The following is a 15,439-nucleotide window of genomic DNA, read 5'->3' on the forward strand; positions in this document are numbered from 1 at the left end:
TACAGTATTTTGCGACAACAGCGGTGGCGAAGCCACCTCTGATGCCTCTGTATCATCTCAGCTATCTTCTCTTGCCAGGTCCAGCGTGCCATCCGGTTCCACTTCAATGCGGGGCGGCACTTCATCTTAGGTCATCCCCCATTTATGCCTTTCCGCCGACCTGCTGAGTCTATTTCGGGGCTTCCCTCCCAACACCGCCGCCTGAGGTCAAGTCAAGCAGCGCCCCCTCTCTGCGGCCTAACCAGTCCCATACTTATTCTGGGGTGGCCTCCCTCCAATACTTTCAGCATACACTGCATATTAAGTAATCTGAGTTCATACTTAATGGCCAGAAATTACTTTTGTTGGGCCTGCACCACATGGGGGTAGTCTGGGAAGACCTGTATCAATTACCCCTTGAATCTGGCATCTCTGTGCTTTCTGGCCTATTGCAGTATTGTCTCGCGGTTTCTATAGTTACGGATTTTGGCTAATATAGCACTTGGGGGGGGGGGGAGGCAGGATAGAGGCCGTTGTGTCAAGGTTCTGTGGGCTTGCTCTATCACGATATAACTGATTACAAAGCTCTTAAGCCACAAGCTTATTTGAAAAGGGGATTTAAACAGAAGACAAAATAATTTGTAGGTCTCGTCCTATTAATCGCGCAAGTGATAATAGGACGAGAGTATTGTGGGCCAAATAAGCTTTGAAACCATCGCGGATTTCGTTGAGTGCATATGCTCATGCACGCGCTTTTTACCATTTGCTCCCGAGCTGCCTGCCTCCCACTTCAAAGGGATCCGCTCCCCCGCCCACTGCTTCACACTTCACGGCCGCCAGGCCGTGTCTCGCATTTCTCCCCCCCCCCCCTCCCCACAGCAATGCCAAGAGCGTGTATAATGTGTGCTTCGAGTCTAAGGATTCCACTGCTGTCCGGGGTGTGACTCTCGTCTCGTTTCTGGCACTCGCCCTCTACTCGTCTGAAGATCTGTGCACTTTTTTCCGACAACAGACCACACGTGACACGAGGCCTCTACGTCTATCCTCTTGAGTGGGAGACCCCATGCTTGTACTAAGAAGCAGAAACTCTTCCCTTGCACTAGTGAAACTGGACTACAAATTGACTAATTTTTAACCAAAGATATGTCACACAATATATATTTTAGATTACAAAGGTCAAGGCTGCTGTCCTGTAAAATCTGAAACATCTTGCTTCTTAGTTCAGCGTTAGGAGAAAGAAAGAGCAGGTTTGAATTCGACCAGGACCTAGTCCAAGAAATGTTTGGATGTGGAATGTGCGGTATGCACACTCACACCTTCATCAACTTCCGTTAGGACGGTGCCAAGAATCAGTAGTGAAGCCATTATGACCTGGCCTTTGGTTTGCTTATTCGTGCCAGTAAAGCAATTTCCTTAACAGATAACAGTAAAACCAGCGGTGACGTTGCTCGTTTACTCACATCAGATAGTTGACATTTTTGTTTAAGGACTGAAACTTTAAAATGTAAATGATGATCTTAGGCCATTTTTTTTGCAAGTAAGGGAATTGAGATACAGAGAATTTAAATGAATGGACATATACATCCTATGGAAATCCCTCTTTAGTTGTTCCCCAAAAAGGAGTTTCCAAACTCTGAAAGTGCTAATATTCAACAAAACAATTATAGCGTTCATTTTATTCTTGAACAAATGGACAAATTCTGCTTCCTGTGCCATTTTAAATTTAAAAAAAGGTCAATGGCTCTCTTCACTATAACAGCACGTATGGCAAAGAGGTTTCTCCGTACACTATTGTCCACTTTAGATTTCATTTTAACTTCAGCTGGAGGAGAACTACATTTTCCACGGACACATTAGACATCACTCAGCACCACCACAGCATCACTCAGCACCACCACAGCACCACTCAGCACCACCACAGCACCACTCAGCACCACCACAGCACCACTCAGCACTACCACAGCACCACCACAGCACCACTCAGCATCACCACAGCACCACCACAGCACCACTCAGCACTACCACAGCACCACCACAGCATCACCACAGCACCACTCAGCGCAACCACAGCACCACTCAGCGCAACCCCAGCATCACTCAGCGCAACCCCAGCATCACTCAGCGCAACCCCAGCATCACTCCGCGCAACCCCAGCATCACTCAGCGCAACCCCAGCATCACTCAGCGCAACCCCAGCATCACTCAGAACCACCACAGCATCACTCAGCACCACCACAGCATCACTCAGCACCATCACAGCATCACTCAGCACCGTCAATCTGTGCAACCATTCAACAACAACTGGTTCAATTATGTCCGCTCAATGTTTCAAGCTTTATTACAAATGTCACAAAAAGATGTTAATATTTCACTTCTGTTCTTGGATTTTTTTCACAATGAAATACACTGAACATAATCTTCACAAAGTTATTTACGAAAGTTTAAGCTATTGCCATTATTACTATTATTACTTTTATTTAAGTATTAATTATTTTTAAAAATTAAAAGCCGTTGTTATTTATAATATCAATACATCTAAGTAACGTAAATACAAAACATGTTGCATTACAAATGCTATAGGTGTCACATTTGCGAAAGTTATAACTATTGGCATTGTAAATGACAAAGCTATTAATTTAGGTATTTTCAAAACCAACACATAAATAAAAAAATTGTCATTTACAAGACCAATAGCTCAAACTTTCATAATGCGAGACCTATTGCATTGCAAATGCTTGTTTTTAAAGCTGCGGTTCGGTATCTTACCGATTCTCCCTCACCTGCCACCATGGAAAAGGAAACAAGAAGAGCAGACCTGTCGTCTTTGTAGAGTTGGATCTGAAGATCTAATACACATCATTTGTATTTGCCCAGGCTTAATGGATAAAAGGAGGTCTTTACTACGAGCAAGATGGAATCAGAAGGGCATCAGGACTTGTAGACAGGCAGTCAAACTGTGTTTCAACCCGCAGGAGACCCAATTAAACTGCAGTCTCTCAAAATTCTTTGATACAGTGACGGAAAGACAAAAGCATCAGCAAAACGAGGAAGCAGACTAGTAGACAGATAGCGCTCCTCGAGTAACACATTGGGACTCTCTCCGCCTTCTCAGAGTTCGGGAAAGGAAATGGGACAGCTTTCTCCTCTCCTTGTCCACTGCTCACATGAACGTACCCCCGTCAGCCAGGCTTCGCATCAAGCAAGAGGGGACACAGGTGATGGAGGTTGAGTTCTCCGGACCCTCGCTCACTGTTTCAGTCATGTGAGCCTCTGCAACAGTACTCATTTGGGCCCACTGCTTCAGGCTACCAGGCCAGACTGCTCTTATTGTGGTCAACCTGTACATCGGGGAGGGAGGGGGAAGACATCCCTGCCCTTATTGTGTCTCTTTGGCACCCCGCTTCCCAGGGAGAGCCGGCCCCAGCCACTTTGTGCTCAAAAGGGAGCCAAGGCCCACTTCTCAGGGCACTGCAGGGAGGCCAAGATCAGGGCAGGCAGAAGCTCCCACAAAGGCCACCCGATGGAGGAATGCAACGGCCTGCTGCTGCTAGTTTCTCTGCTCCACATGCATTCACCTGCTCAGTACAGTCCGTCCTCGGCTGTCGTCGGTGCGGACTGGTATCTGGTTTAGGCGACTCCGGCAGCAGGCTGCAGAGTCATGGCCTCACAGGGGGCCCAGGCTCCTACGCCGCAATCACGCAGGCCGCCCTCCTCCAAATCCACTGGCCCGCTGCTGCAGCTCGCTCTCCCCTCGCCTCTTACCAGCCACCGCGGGCCACTGCAGGCTCAGGCAACGCCCCGTGCCTCAGCCTCAGAGTCTGCTATTCTGCCGCTGGGCCAGCCTATTCTAGCATTGGCCCGCAATACAAATACTCTGTTTGGGGGCTTCTCCAAGGTTACCCCCAAGATGGCCATCCCAGCAGAACGATGGCCATCCCAGCAGAACTTAAGGCAACGTAGGAGTATAGATTTACGGAGGATTTTAGAAGAGTGTTGCCAGATGCTGGGAGAGCTCTCCCCGAGCACGTCATGTTGGGCAACTAGCTCGGCCACGCCCCCTGGACAGGCAGATTATAGTATACAATAATCATGTTTCCAATCCACTAGCACCTCATAGATTACATAATGGCCTTTTATTCTTACTATCTCAGGTGGCAAATGTACAAAATGGAGTAACTTGGTTATCCAACTGGAGTTAAATAGCAACTGAAACCCCGGAACATCAGATGTAATTAACAGAACACAATGAAGATGCTGTCCACAAATCATTGAATTCGTTAGACTGGATTCTAACGGACTAACCTATCTCACCCCTCCTATTAGTGAGGAAATAAATGTAAATAGTGAGCACTCACCAACATCAGAACCTCCTTTCCTTTCGGTCATCCACTGGCCTGAAGTCCAGAACGTTTTTGGGTCCCGTGAAATCAAATGATTATAAGCATCTTTCAAAATACCAGCCTTACCCAATGTCTAAAAAGAAAGGGACATGGAGTGAGCAAAAAACATCTAAGAATGAAAAATCAAAAGGGAGCATGAACTGAAAAACGGAGAAAGTGTAAAATAAAAAATAAGGGTACATGAAAGAGAAATGGGACGATAAAGAGCATACAAGCAGCAAATTAATATAGGAAACAGAAAAGGGACAGTAGATTACAGTAGCCACGTATTGTCTTTAATAACTATCATATTTCTGCATCACCTCTGTGAGGGCTTTAATATATTGAGCATTAGAGACATATCTGTTAGCATGCATTTGTCTCCAGAGATTTTAAGCCGTACACTTGTAACACTTTCAAGAACAAATTTGTACTTGTAGATTAATAACTAATTTAAACTCGGTGGGTTGATCACAGTATGTTTTGCTTGCTGCTGTAACTTGTCCTTAGTTGCAAATAATGCTTGATTTGGTACACTGTTTTACCACTATATCATGGAAGTGGGTTTCAGGCAGCAGTACCTGCTTTCTTTGTCCATACATAACGAGATCAACAAAAACACCGGACAACAACTTAATGTAATACCACAACAACAAACCACTTGTCGCCACAATTCGGTTACAAAATACAGCCCACCAACAGAAAGCATATGAATGGAATGACAAAACACATCAAAACAGCAATACACCAACATATCAGCACACCAACAGGACTCGATGACAACAAAGATAATCCACACAAAACAATACAATATAACAGAAAAAAACTTTAACAATATAATAAAACACATCACCATATACAATACACCAACGCAACTCAACAATAAAATCTCATCTGAGACGCACCCCTTTCGCACACAAGTTTAACTTTTGGAATCTTTCAGCATTCTGCCTGTTGACCATAACGGTGGATCTTACAACTTGGAAGGAGGGGGTTTGTTTGACACTGAGACATGTGTACCCCAATGAAATGTTCGTTACGTCTGAAGCAGCTCAGGAGGCCTTTGATGTCGATCAGGGCCAGTTCCTACAATACACAAGTATTGTGGATATAGTCTAGGATGTCTGGCTGACATCTGTATGTCCCCATCTCCTTCAACATGTTTAGGACAGTACTGGATTTTGGTGGGGGTAGACATTTGACACCCCACCTTTATAGGGCCAATATTACTGAGGATCGCATTTCGCCCTAAACTGGCCTGGGGGTAGGAAATCGATACTCTACTGAATAAGGCACAGTGAAGGGGTATTTGTGCACTGGTTAAAGAGTGGACCTGTAACACCCGGTTTTAATTGGTACATTTCAACTACATATATTGTACATATCTCACTCTGGTTCTGATGCACACAATAGACCCTTCCAAGATAGACAGATGTCCTAGGTGTTGGGGCAGCCCTGCTACCTTCCTCCACCATGGAATTGCCCAAATGTGCGTAGTTTCTGGAACCTAGTCGTCAAAAGATTGGAATATATCGAGGGTTTGGTACTAGTTGCAGAACCAACCAAATGTCTTCTGGGAAACATCATGAAACAAAAGGGTAGGAAAATGGAGTGGAAATGTATGTAATTGACACGCTACTGGCAAAACAATGGGCTGTCATCTCGTTGATGGGTCTCTTAGGTCCTAGTGAACAAGGATGGACGAAAGATGTTAAAGCATGGAGGGTTGGCACAGGAGATCCACCTTCGACAGTGTAGACGGAATGAAAAGGTGACCGATAATTTGCAAATTTGGGGCATACTCCTGGCGATGTTTGAAGAAACAGGGGAGGGACACAAAGACCACTCGTAGGAGACGGATGTTTGATAACAAAATTCTTTTTTTATTTTTACCCGTGGGTGATGGGAGACTAATCTGGGGAGAAACGGCTTGAACAGTACTTACTAAAGTAATGTTTTTTTCTTGTCCTTATTGATTCATTTGTATGGAATTCTTGCTGTTATAGAACAAATGTGGAGGGGTAACTATTTTCTTACAAATAGTTCATGGTACAGCTTTTTTTTTTATATTTCTTTTTATTAACACAAGGCATCAAAAAATAATGACATGACATGGGGGAGACATTCTCCCATATTGCACATCACCTAACAGGATAGAAGGGGGCAGGGGGGAGGGGGGAGTCGGGAAACAAGGTACACAGTTATACACAATCATGGAGAGGTAGGAATATCAATGGGTGCGTCAACAGGTGGCACACAAATATCTCCCCTGTAGTGGCTCCACAGCCCCCACACTGGTGCCCACTTACGGGGGCAACCCCTTGCTATATAAACAGTTTTTTCACGGAACATGCACCAATCCGTGTTCTCCGTCCATTCTTCAACAGTCGGTAACCTCTCGGACCCCCATCGCTGTGCTATATTCCTTTTCGCTATCATATTACCTAAGGTTACCCATTTGGTCTGTGCTGTATTTAAATCAGTGGGTTCCCAAATATTCAGGAGACATCTCCGCGCTTCTGGCAACACAGCTACTCCCAAAACCTCCTGCATGACATCATGTATCCCACTCCAGTACGCGGCCACAGAACAACACTCCCAAATAATATGAAGGAATGTACCCACAGAGCTACACCCCCGTCTGCACAGTCCCGTATCCGACAGCCCCACCCGAACTAGGCGGGCCCTGTGACAAACTCTGTGCAATATTTTCAGCTGATCAAGCCTCAAGCGCGCCGGGATTGCGACTACGATGGTACAGCTTTTGAGAAGTACTTTATGTTAAAATGCAACAAACTAAAATATTTAGAAAAATGAAAAAACAATAACATTTTATCTAATCATATCAGCGAGACAATACAAGACACAACTTAGCACAACACCCCTTTAGCAAGCTTGTGTTTTGTTGAGGTTTTTAATTTAGTGCTAGTGTGTTTTGTGCTGCGGCCCGTTTTGGTTATTATTGTATTTTATAGTTTTCTTTACAAATTTTAAGAAGCACTTCCACACTCTCCAAAAAGCAGTAAATTTCATTAGTTACAGTCAAAACATATACCACTTTCTACTGAGGGTCAGGGGCACACTAAACCCAGTTTCTACAACACCTGAAGACACCCTTCAGCATAAAACCATAAAAACACAGCCGTGCCACAAAGTAACGCTTCCCAAGCTCCAAGATATTAGGTAACTGCCTGTTATTCTCATTTCTCGAAATTCAAAAAGTAATTAATAATTTATTTTTGTCCCAAATTGATGGACATTACGTTATTTTGGCTGCAAGATGTTTTATAGCAGTAGTGTTCACCTTCGATTCAGGAGTGGCAGATCCTTGGGACAGTCTCAACATACCCACTTAAGGTAAATGTACAAGTTTCAAGTTTATTTTATTTGCATAGTTCGTAAAAACAAGAATATTTCATTTCAAGACAATTTTTACGTATAAAAACTTCTATACTTCTAAAAAAGTTAAAATTCTTTTAAAAGACTGTGCTATGATTGTGCAAATGTTTCAAGTCTAGTGACTAGTTTTTAGGCACATTATGTTCAGCAGTGCACATCTCGTTTATTATTCTGGGTATTTGGTTTAAGTCTGTATATTCTTCAGTCTGTTAACATTAATACATACAATTGAAGAGTTTGTGGCTCAGGAATAAAGTTCATTGGAGCTGGACATCGCGCTCCTCCGGCCCCTGGGCTGTTTTTTTCCGTGTCACTGAGTTGGTTATCTGTCATTAACTCGGTTTCTGACATTTTCTTTACACATATCCTCAAAAATGTTACCAAGGAACAGTTCAGTTGATGGTCGCTCGGTGCAAAACATGCCAGGACAGCCTGCCTCCTAGTTCGAACTCCTCGCTGGTTGAATTTAACTTTCAGCAGATGTTTCCGTGCTTGTGAAAGTTCTTTGCAGGAGCATAATAGGTGCAACAGCTCTTCCGGTGCTGACCCGCATAAGCGACACCTAGGGTCTGCCTTCTTTAGCCAGGGAGGAAAATGCTGAATGCAGGGTAGCAAACCAAGTCTATGCTACATAAAGCTGATTTTTGTATGCTTGGCATAACCCAAATTGAAGTATTTCTGAGCAGCTGGCTCGCAGTAAGTGTTCAGAGTCATCCATCCGTGAGACCTTTCTGAGAGTGTGGCTTTATCCTCCAGCCCGACAGATGTTTGACTGTTTTCCAAACTAGTTTCTTAAACACGCTAGTACAAGTAGGTATTTCCCAGAGCTGGTTCAGACCCAATTTGTGTAAGCAGTTTTTAAGATATCTCCGTGCGGGGGAGGTGGTGTAACGTCCCATCCCTTTCCATAGCTGTGTATTTAATGATCCCGGAGCGGCTTTCCATATTTTGTCCCACGCTACAATATATGCCCCTTGTCTCGCGATAGATTGCTTCTGTATGCCAAACTTCAGTCTGATTTGCGGGGGTGAAGTACATTTAGGCAGCCCAAATATTATCCTATACGTAGTTGTTACTGTAGAGTCAAGTAGTTTGGCATCTCTTCCTTTCTGCGCCTCGCTTCCATAAGTAATTGTTGGCAGTAGCTTTGAATGAATCACCTGTGCTATAGGCAAAATCGATGGGCCTTTTAATTTAGAGTTCAGAGTTTTTAAAGAGGTTGCCAGGACAATGCCTTTGTGTCTAATGCTATTTCTCTGTGCGAGCAATCGACCGCCTTTGTCTATCTTTACGCCCAGGTATTTGTATTCGGGTCTTCCCCAGAACCATGCTACTTGTTTTTCCCTTTTTTTACTGACTGTAATGGTACTTGTTTTGTCAAGATTTATAGTTAAACCGTTTTCTCTTGAATAGTCCTGTGTAGCATTTATAAGAAGTTGAAGGCCTACTTTCGTTTGGCTGATCAGGACTATGTCGTCCGCATATAGGAGACATGGCAGTGAGATATCTCCCAGTTCTAGTGCTTCAGCCCAAAAAGTTGAATCCTGCTTGAGGAGTACCGGTGGTATTCCATTTGTGCCGGGTGCCCATTCCCTCCTGCCCATGCCTATTTGTTTTTAATGGTCTTAATTAGATTCGTTGGCAGGTCATCATTTAAGATGTCTCCATCTGCTTCCCGTAGTGTGATCTGGTTTCTTCTTGTGTACGCCGTACTGGTATTGAGACCTTCTGATATAACCGAAGTAAATTCCGCCTTTGCACTATACTCGGAGTCTTGGTGGAAATGAGACCAAAGCTATTTTGTCCATACTTCCTCCGAAATGTTTGAGGAAATTCCATTGTGGTTAGGATGAACACATTGATTTATGGTTCTCCAAAAACTTGCGCTGTTGTTTTGTTTGATGTCAGCATGTAGTTTAGCCCAGAGATTGTTCTCTATTTCTCTGTTAGCTTCCCTTTTTTGTTTTTTCAATAGAACCTTTTTCTTTTGCAGTAAAATTAGTTGTGTTATATCTTGAGGGTTACACCATAGCTGTCTCAATGAGCGATAGATAGAATTCTTGGTCTGCTAAATTTCTTTCATAGCAGATAGCGATATAGACTTTGCTCCTCCGAATCTCTGTTGGATTTTATGTTCGATGTTAGTTGCATAGGTTGCCGGAGCATCCGTGAAGTTTTCCCACTTCCTAACCTCGTCTTGTCCGGATCTCTCATCAAAGTGTTCTTTTGCAGTTCCCAGCATTCTGTAATCTGTGGCAGTCCCAAATTTGATTCTCTTCAGGTTAATGGTGGAGTCTGATCCACAAGGTGCCCGGCACTGCTCGAACATATGGGTGATTGTTGTGAGCTCGATTTCATGTGGCCGGTGATCGCTGTCTCCTTTATCTCCCAGATGAAATAGGTTAATTTGATGGAACAATTCAAGGGAGACAAAGGTATAGTCCAGTATGTTGTTTGTTCTAAATGAGCTGTGTGTTACAACGGGAGGATTGTCTCCTCTTGATCTGACATTTAGTGCTCTTAAGTTTAGATGTTCCAATTCCTCTAGGGCCGACTGTCCCGCTTTAGTTTGCTTGCCTGGATACAGTTTTCCTTGCGTTGGGATAATCCAAATTGTATTTTGTAAGGACACTTTGTCATCCACAGAGGAGCCCATTAAGTTTACGTTTAGGTCCCCTGTAACAATAAGTTTAGTCCTTCTCTAATACATGTTTCTACAAAATTACACATTTCTTTTATTAATTTACTTTTTCGTTTTAGTTGAATATAAACATTTATTATTATGATGTTGGTGTCTATTGCTTGTGTTGATTCAGAAGAGAATACATTTACAGCCAGGCCGAATTAATCTAGATGGAAATCAGTACAATAATAATTAGGCATCCTGATAATCACACATTCATCCAGATCTCCTTGACCTAAATTGTTTACCTATTTTATAAATCCATATGCTTATTAAATATTCCCCCACCAAAGGCGTGGAATCCAGTTTAATTAAAACGGACGCTTCCTTTTTGGAAGATCAATTTGGTAACATTTTCTACAGCCAGTGGAGCCTATTTTAACTATTGCACATCTGACCTTGCCAGCACTCTGACTCCATCCAAGGATGGCTCCTTAGTCCTATCCTGAACTCAACATCCACCAACGCATTAGCCTCACTATATTTGACAGGGTCTGATCGCAGGCAGATCTAACGACAACTCTGCAGAGACAACCCCACAATGGCAAAAGTATGTCTGCAAGGAACTGCACTAAGAGGGCAAGTAACTGGTGGACGTGCCCTTTATAACATCTCTCACCTCTATCAGAGGCAATGCCAGTTGTATATCAATCAATGAAATGTGATGAACTACCTTTAAGGGTAAGTAACTTAGATGACTAAAGTTGTAAATATGTGGGCGACATAAGCTGAGCTATTCCTTACTGGACACAGGCTTCTCGGGGCCAGCTTGAGTTCCTAGTTCCTGGTAGCACAACTGGTGAATGAAGCGTGCACAGAGTAACAGCATTTAGTCCTGAGAGTACCACATTTTCACAAGTATGTGCTGGCAGTCCAACAATAATAGGTGGAGGTTAAAATACCTCACTACAAAGACTTTTTGAGCTAACAAATCTGATTCCCAAAATCACTCGGCATGTCACTGCAAAAGGGTTTTTGACTAGTTGCCAAACACTATACAAGCCAGAAAATTATTTTCCTCAAGTAAAAGGGATTTTGGACCAACTACGTATTGTAAATATAAGGAGGGGTGAAAGGAGCATTCCCCTTCTAAATTTAAGTCACCAGGGGATGAATTAATGGGTAGTAATGGAAACCGCGGTCGCTGCCCATTACTCAAATATCAACACCTGGATTGGGGTGGTATGGGATTCACAAAAGGAAAGCTGTTCCAATGGGACAGCTTCTCATTTGGGAATCGTGTCAGATGGCCTCAAGGCTGGTGATGGGGAGAGCCTTTTCCTTTCCCAAACAGAACCCTACCTCTTTCTTTAAAGCAGCACCTGTTTCTTTTAAGTACATGGGCTGCTTCTGGGAGGGTCGAAGGAGGGGGAAACTGTAGAGAGGAATTTTCAGTTACCGCTGACCAAAAAGATCTCCCTCTTTGATGCCTCTAATGCATACTAAGAGGCTAAAATGTGTCAATGTGCGTTTTCTTTTGTTGCAAACTGCCCTAAAGATGTGCATTCCTCGGTTAAAACCAATATTATACTTTTTCTTGGTTAAATTCCACTCGCAGTATAGTTTGCTTGATTTGTTGAACCAATGTGCCTTATATTTTCCACTCATAGAAATTGTTCTGACATGCTGTTATGATATGAACCACACTTCCTCAGCCCTTCTGCATGTGGTCAGAGATCTTATATTTCTTGTTTCAGAAAATAATAAATGGCTGTGGGTGTTTCTGCCAATGATCACAGTCATTCGCTTATTTGGATTTTAAACCCATTTAGATCTTTTCTGACTGCTTTTAACTCCAGAATGTGATGAGCAATGTTTTATCCTATATGGTCAGAGGCCTTTGTTCGGAATGCCTGGGCTTGTGTTTATCCACATTTTCACGATTACAGACAGAGTTCACAGAACCAGGGACACTACAAGTTACAGGTGGACTGTCAAAACCAAGTACACATATGAGGTTTAGGGATTTCCAGCCTTTGCCACTTGGGAGATTTATACACTCCCAAGTTTCAAGACCTTACCATGCAGCAGTACTATGCGGCACTGTTCCTGCACAGGACACCTAAACTGGCATTGGTGGACTTGTTATTTCCCTGCTGTCCTTACAACACTTGTGATACAAGCTACTGATTTGGTTGGTGGCAGCGTCTGGTGCTTAGAAATTGGCACCAGCGACGTGTGCTGGGAAAACTGGCACTCCTGGACTGAGTTGTAAAATGCAGAGGCAGGTATTAAAACAGCAATTTATGGCTCCGTTTAGTATAGCCCATTGGATTTACGCAGTTTCTGAAAAGTCTCTGAATTTGTCTGCTTGTGTACCGACGTTGTACACGTGTGATGAGGCATTTTGTATACATTTTTATTAAATCCATGTTTTTTTTCATTGCTGTGGGCAGTTTAACTGTTGCGCTTACAATTTCAAACTTTGCGCGAGCTGGGTGATGTGCTCACCTGTTCAATGGTCGCAAGCAGCAGTTTCGTGGCCATTCTGAAGTGCTGTGGTGCTTAGCTGCTTCTACGGTGTAGCGTGCACCAACGTGCCGAGAGCCACCCGGTGCAGCGTGCACGGCGTGCCGCCATTTTGGGATTGGCGTTTTGGATCTTTTGGTCTACTGCGGTCTCAAGCACACGCTTGCCAACCACGTGATTACACGTTCTCCCAACCATGATGTATTCGCGCCATTTTTCAATGTACCGCAACCCGTGGAGAAAAAGAGAAGAGTACTTCTAGTTAAGGAATCGCTACGCTGACCATAGGGAAGATATACTCAGGGATCTGCAATTATTCACGTTTATTGGTGAGAGGGCATAACACGATTAGAAAAGAGACAATGCTACTGGGTCAGATGGGAATTAATTCCTACTTGTATTTCCTGATTTACGATGACTGTGGGATTTCAAAATCAGAACATTCAACTATGGTGACTACTTTTATTGTTTTAACTTGTTATGTTTTACACTGCTTTGTTATATATCTGTGGCAGTGTGCTATTTACGCTTGTTTGCATTATGAGTTTTTCAAGTATTTAATTTTATTAATGTGTTCTTGTGCTGTTTGCCTTGGGTTTAGAGATACCCAAAATATGTTTGCCTTGGGTTTAAAGAAACACATAATAGGTTTGCTTTGGGTTTAGAGATACCCAAAATATGTTTGCCTTGGGTTTAAAGAAACACATAATATGTTTGCCTTGGGTTAAAGATACTCATAATCTGATTGTCTTGGGGTTAAGGATACCCATAGTATGTTGCATGAGTGTCATGAATGTGCGCATCTGTGCTAGTTTTTCTGAATTCTATGTTTAGGCCAGTATGTCTCTGGTTCAATGATACCCTGATTTGCCTTGGGTTTATAGATACCGATAGAATATTTTGAGTGTGTTTTGGGTTAAAGGATATCCTGGATTTACTTTGGGCTTAAGATACCCATATTCGTTTTTAGAGTGTTTTGGGGATTATAATTACCCTGTCTGGATATGGGTGGAGTCTTATTCCTCTTCTTTGAGGTAGACCTGTTCTGCCATTAGTATGTGCAGTTAAGGGTTGTAGATCCCTGTTCTGCTGCAATCTTGTGCCTTAGTTTGTGGCGCAATGGGTACTCCGTGTAGTGTGGTAGTATAGTACCCGCAGTTGTAGTGTGGGTTTTGGTGGATAGCATCCACTGTTTTTAAGAATGTATCTCTTTTTCTTGCATTCTTTGTTGTCTAATGATTATTATAAGGGAGAAGATTGTGTTATAATGTTTTGTGGTAATGCATACTCCTTTTCTGTCAAAGGTGTGTTTTACTATCTCTATGCATTTTTGTGTATATGATTATTATCAGGGGGACGGGTGTGTTATAATGTTTTGTTGTTAATGCATCCTCCTTTGCTGACATGTCTATCTCATCACCATCAGTCCTTTTGAATGTTTTAGATCATTATAAGGGGGAGATTTGTTGTAATGTACTAATTACCCAATGCACTCTCCCTACAGTGGTTCTCGGCCTTGCTGCTCAGCCTATGATGAGGTCATGTAGAATGTTCAGTGGGTTTGTATGGAAGGGAGAATCAGCTGGGCTGAGCAGCGAGGAGGCTGCTCCTGGTGGGACACTTTTATTGATCGGAACATCTTACTGTATCTTAGAACCTGTGATGTAACTTGAAGAATAAATCTACTACTTTTCATCGTACCTTCAGGAGAGGAAGTTGCAGTACGCAGGGAGCCCGCCGCCCCTACTACGCCTATTACAGGTACGCAGCACAAATGCCTCCGGGCATTACATCGCTAGAGACCCCAACATTCTCCTGTTATCACTTTAAACGTGTTGTGTATTTTTACAACAAAAGCGAATGCCGCATCTTCCAAAGTTTCATCTCACACGGCAAAGTGGAAATCCTCCCACATCGCTTCACGAATCCTCGCTCTCCCGTACTTACAGCACCATCACGCGCTTGCTGTCCCCCTCAACTCCTGATCGTCATTTGGATTTTACAACACAGAGCTCCTGGGCCAGCTCCATCACAACACGTGTCTACCATCACTACCCTCATATGGGCTTCCGACTGGGATCCCTGTGAGTTTCTTGTTACACTTTTGTTCACGGTGCCACTGCATTTCACAGTGCAGCATAGGCCCCCTTCAGGAGACACATAAAGACTTCCTGGGGTTTCTCTGGTCGTGCTATTGCCTACCTGGTGTCCACCTGGTGACTCGGGACTTGTTGCTGCTGTGCTGGGGGAAACTGTGTGGCTGTGTGACCCGGCTCCCGCTCCTATTTTCGCTGGACAAAAGGAGGCTGCGTGTCCCGTGTGCTGCCCCGGGACTACATCTCCCAGAGTCCCCTGAGGGGCGCACACCACCGTCGTCATCGTGAAGCGCCCGGAGGCGCTTAAAACAACTATGCGCCTCCCGCGGCGCGGGACGCGCGTGCCCGGGCCAAGGGCGGGCCCGTCTGCGCCCGTCAGTGACAGACAGAGACTGGGCTGGGCCACCCCCTTGACCATTTGAAAGAGGAAGCAA

At 43.8% G+C, this 15,439-nt stretch overlaps 1 protein-coding gene across 1 annotated transcript in view; it reads right to left on the bottom strand.

The window, feature by feature from the left end:
* The window catches only part of LOC144792285 (acyl-CoA dehydrogenase family member 11-like), a 574,298-nt gene that overhangs the window by 352,947 nt on the left and 205,912 nt on the right, over window positions 1-15,439 (bottom strand). The window contains exon 5 of the mRNA XM_078667230.1: window positions 4,335-4,452. Coding sequence (XP_078523356.1) covers window positions 4,335-4,452 — 118 coding nt within the window. The remainder of the gene's footprint in view (window positions 1-4,334; window positions 4,453-15,439) is intronic.

The sequence above is a fragment of the Lissotriton helveticus genome, chromosome 11 (genome assembly GCF_964261635.1).
Source record: "Lissotriton helveticus chromosome 11, aLisHel1.1, whole genome shotgun sequence".
Taxonomy (NCBI): Eukaryota; Metazoa; Chordata; class Amphibia; order Caudata; family Salamandridae; genus Lissotriton; species Lissotriton helveticus.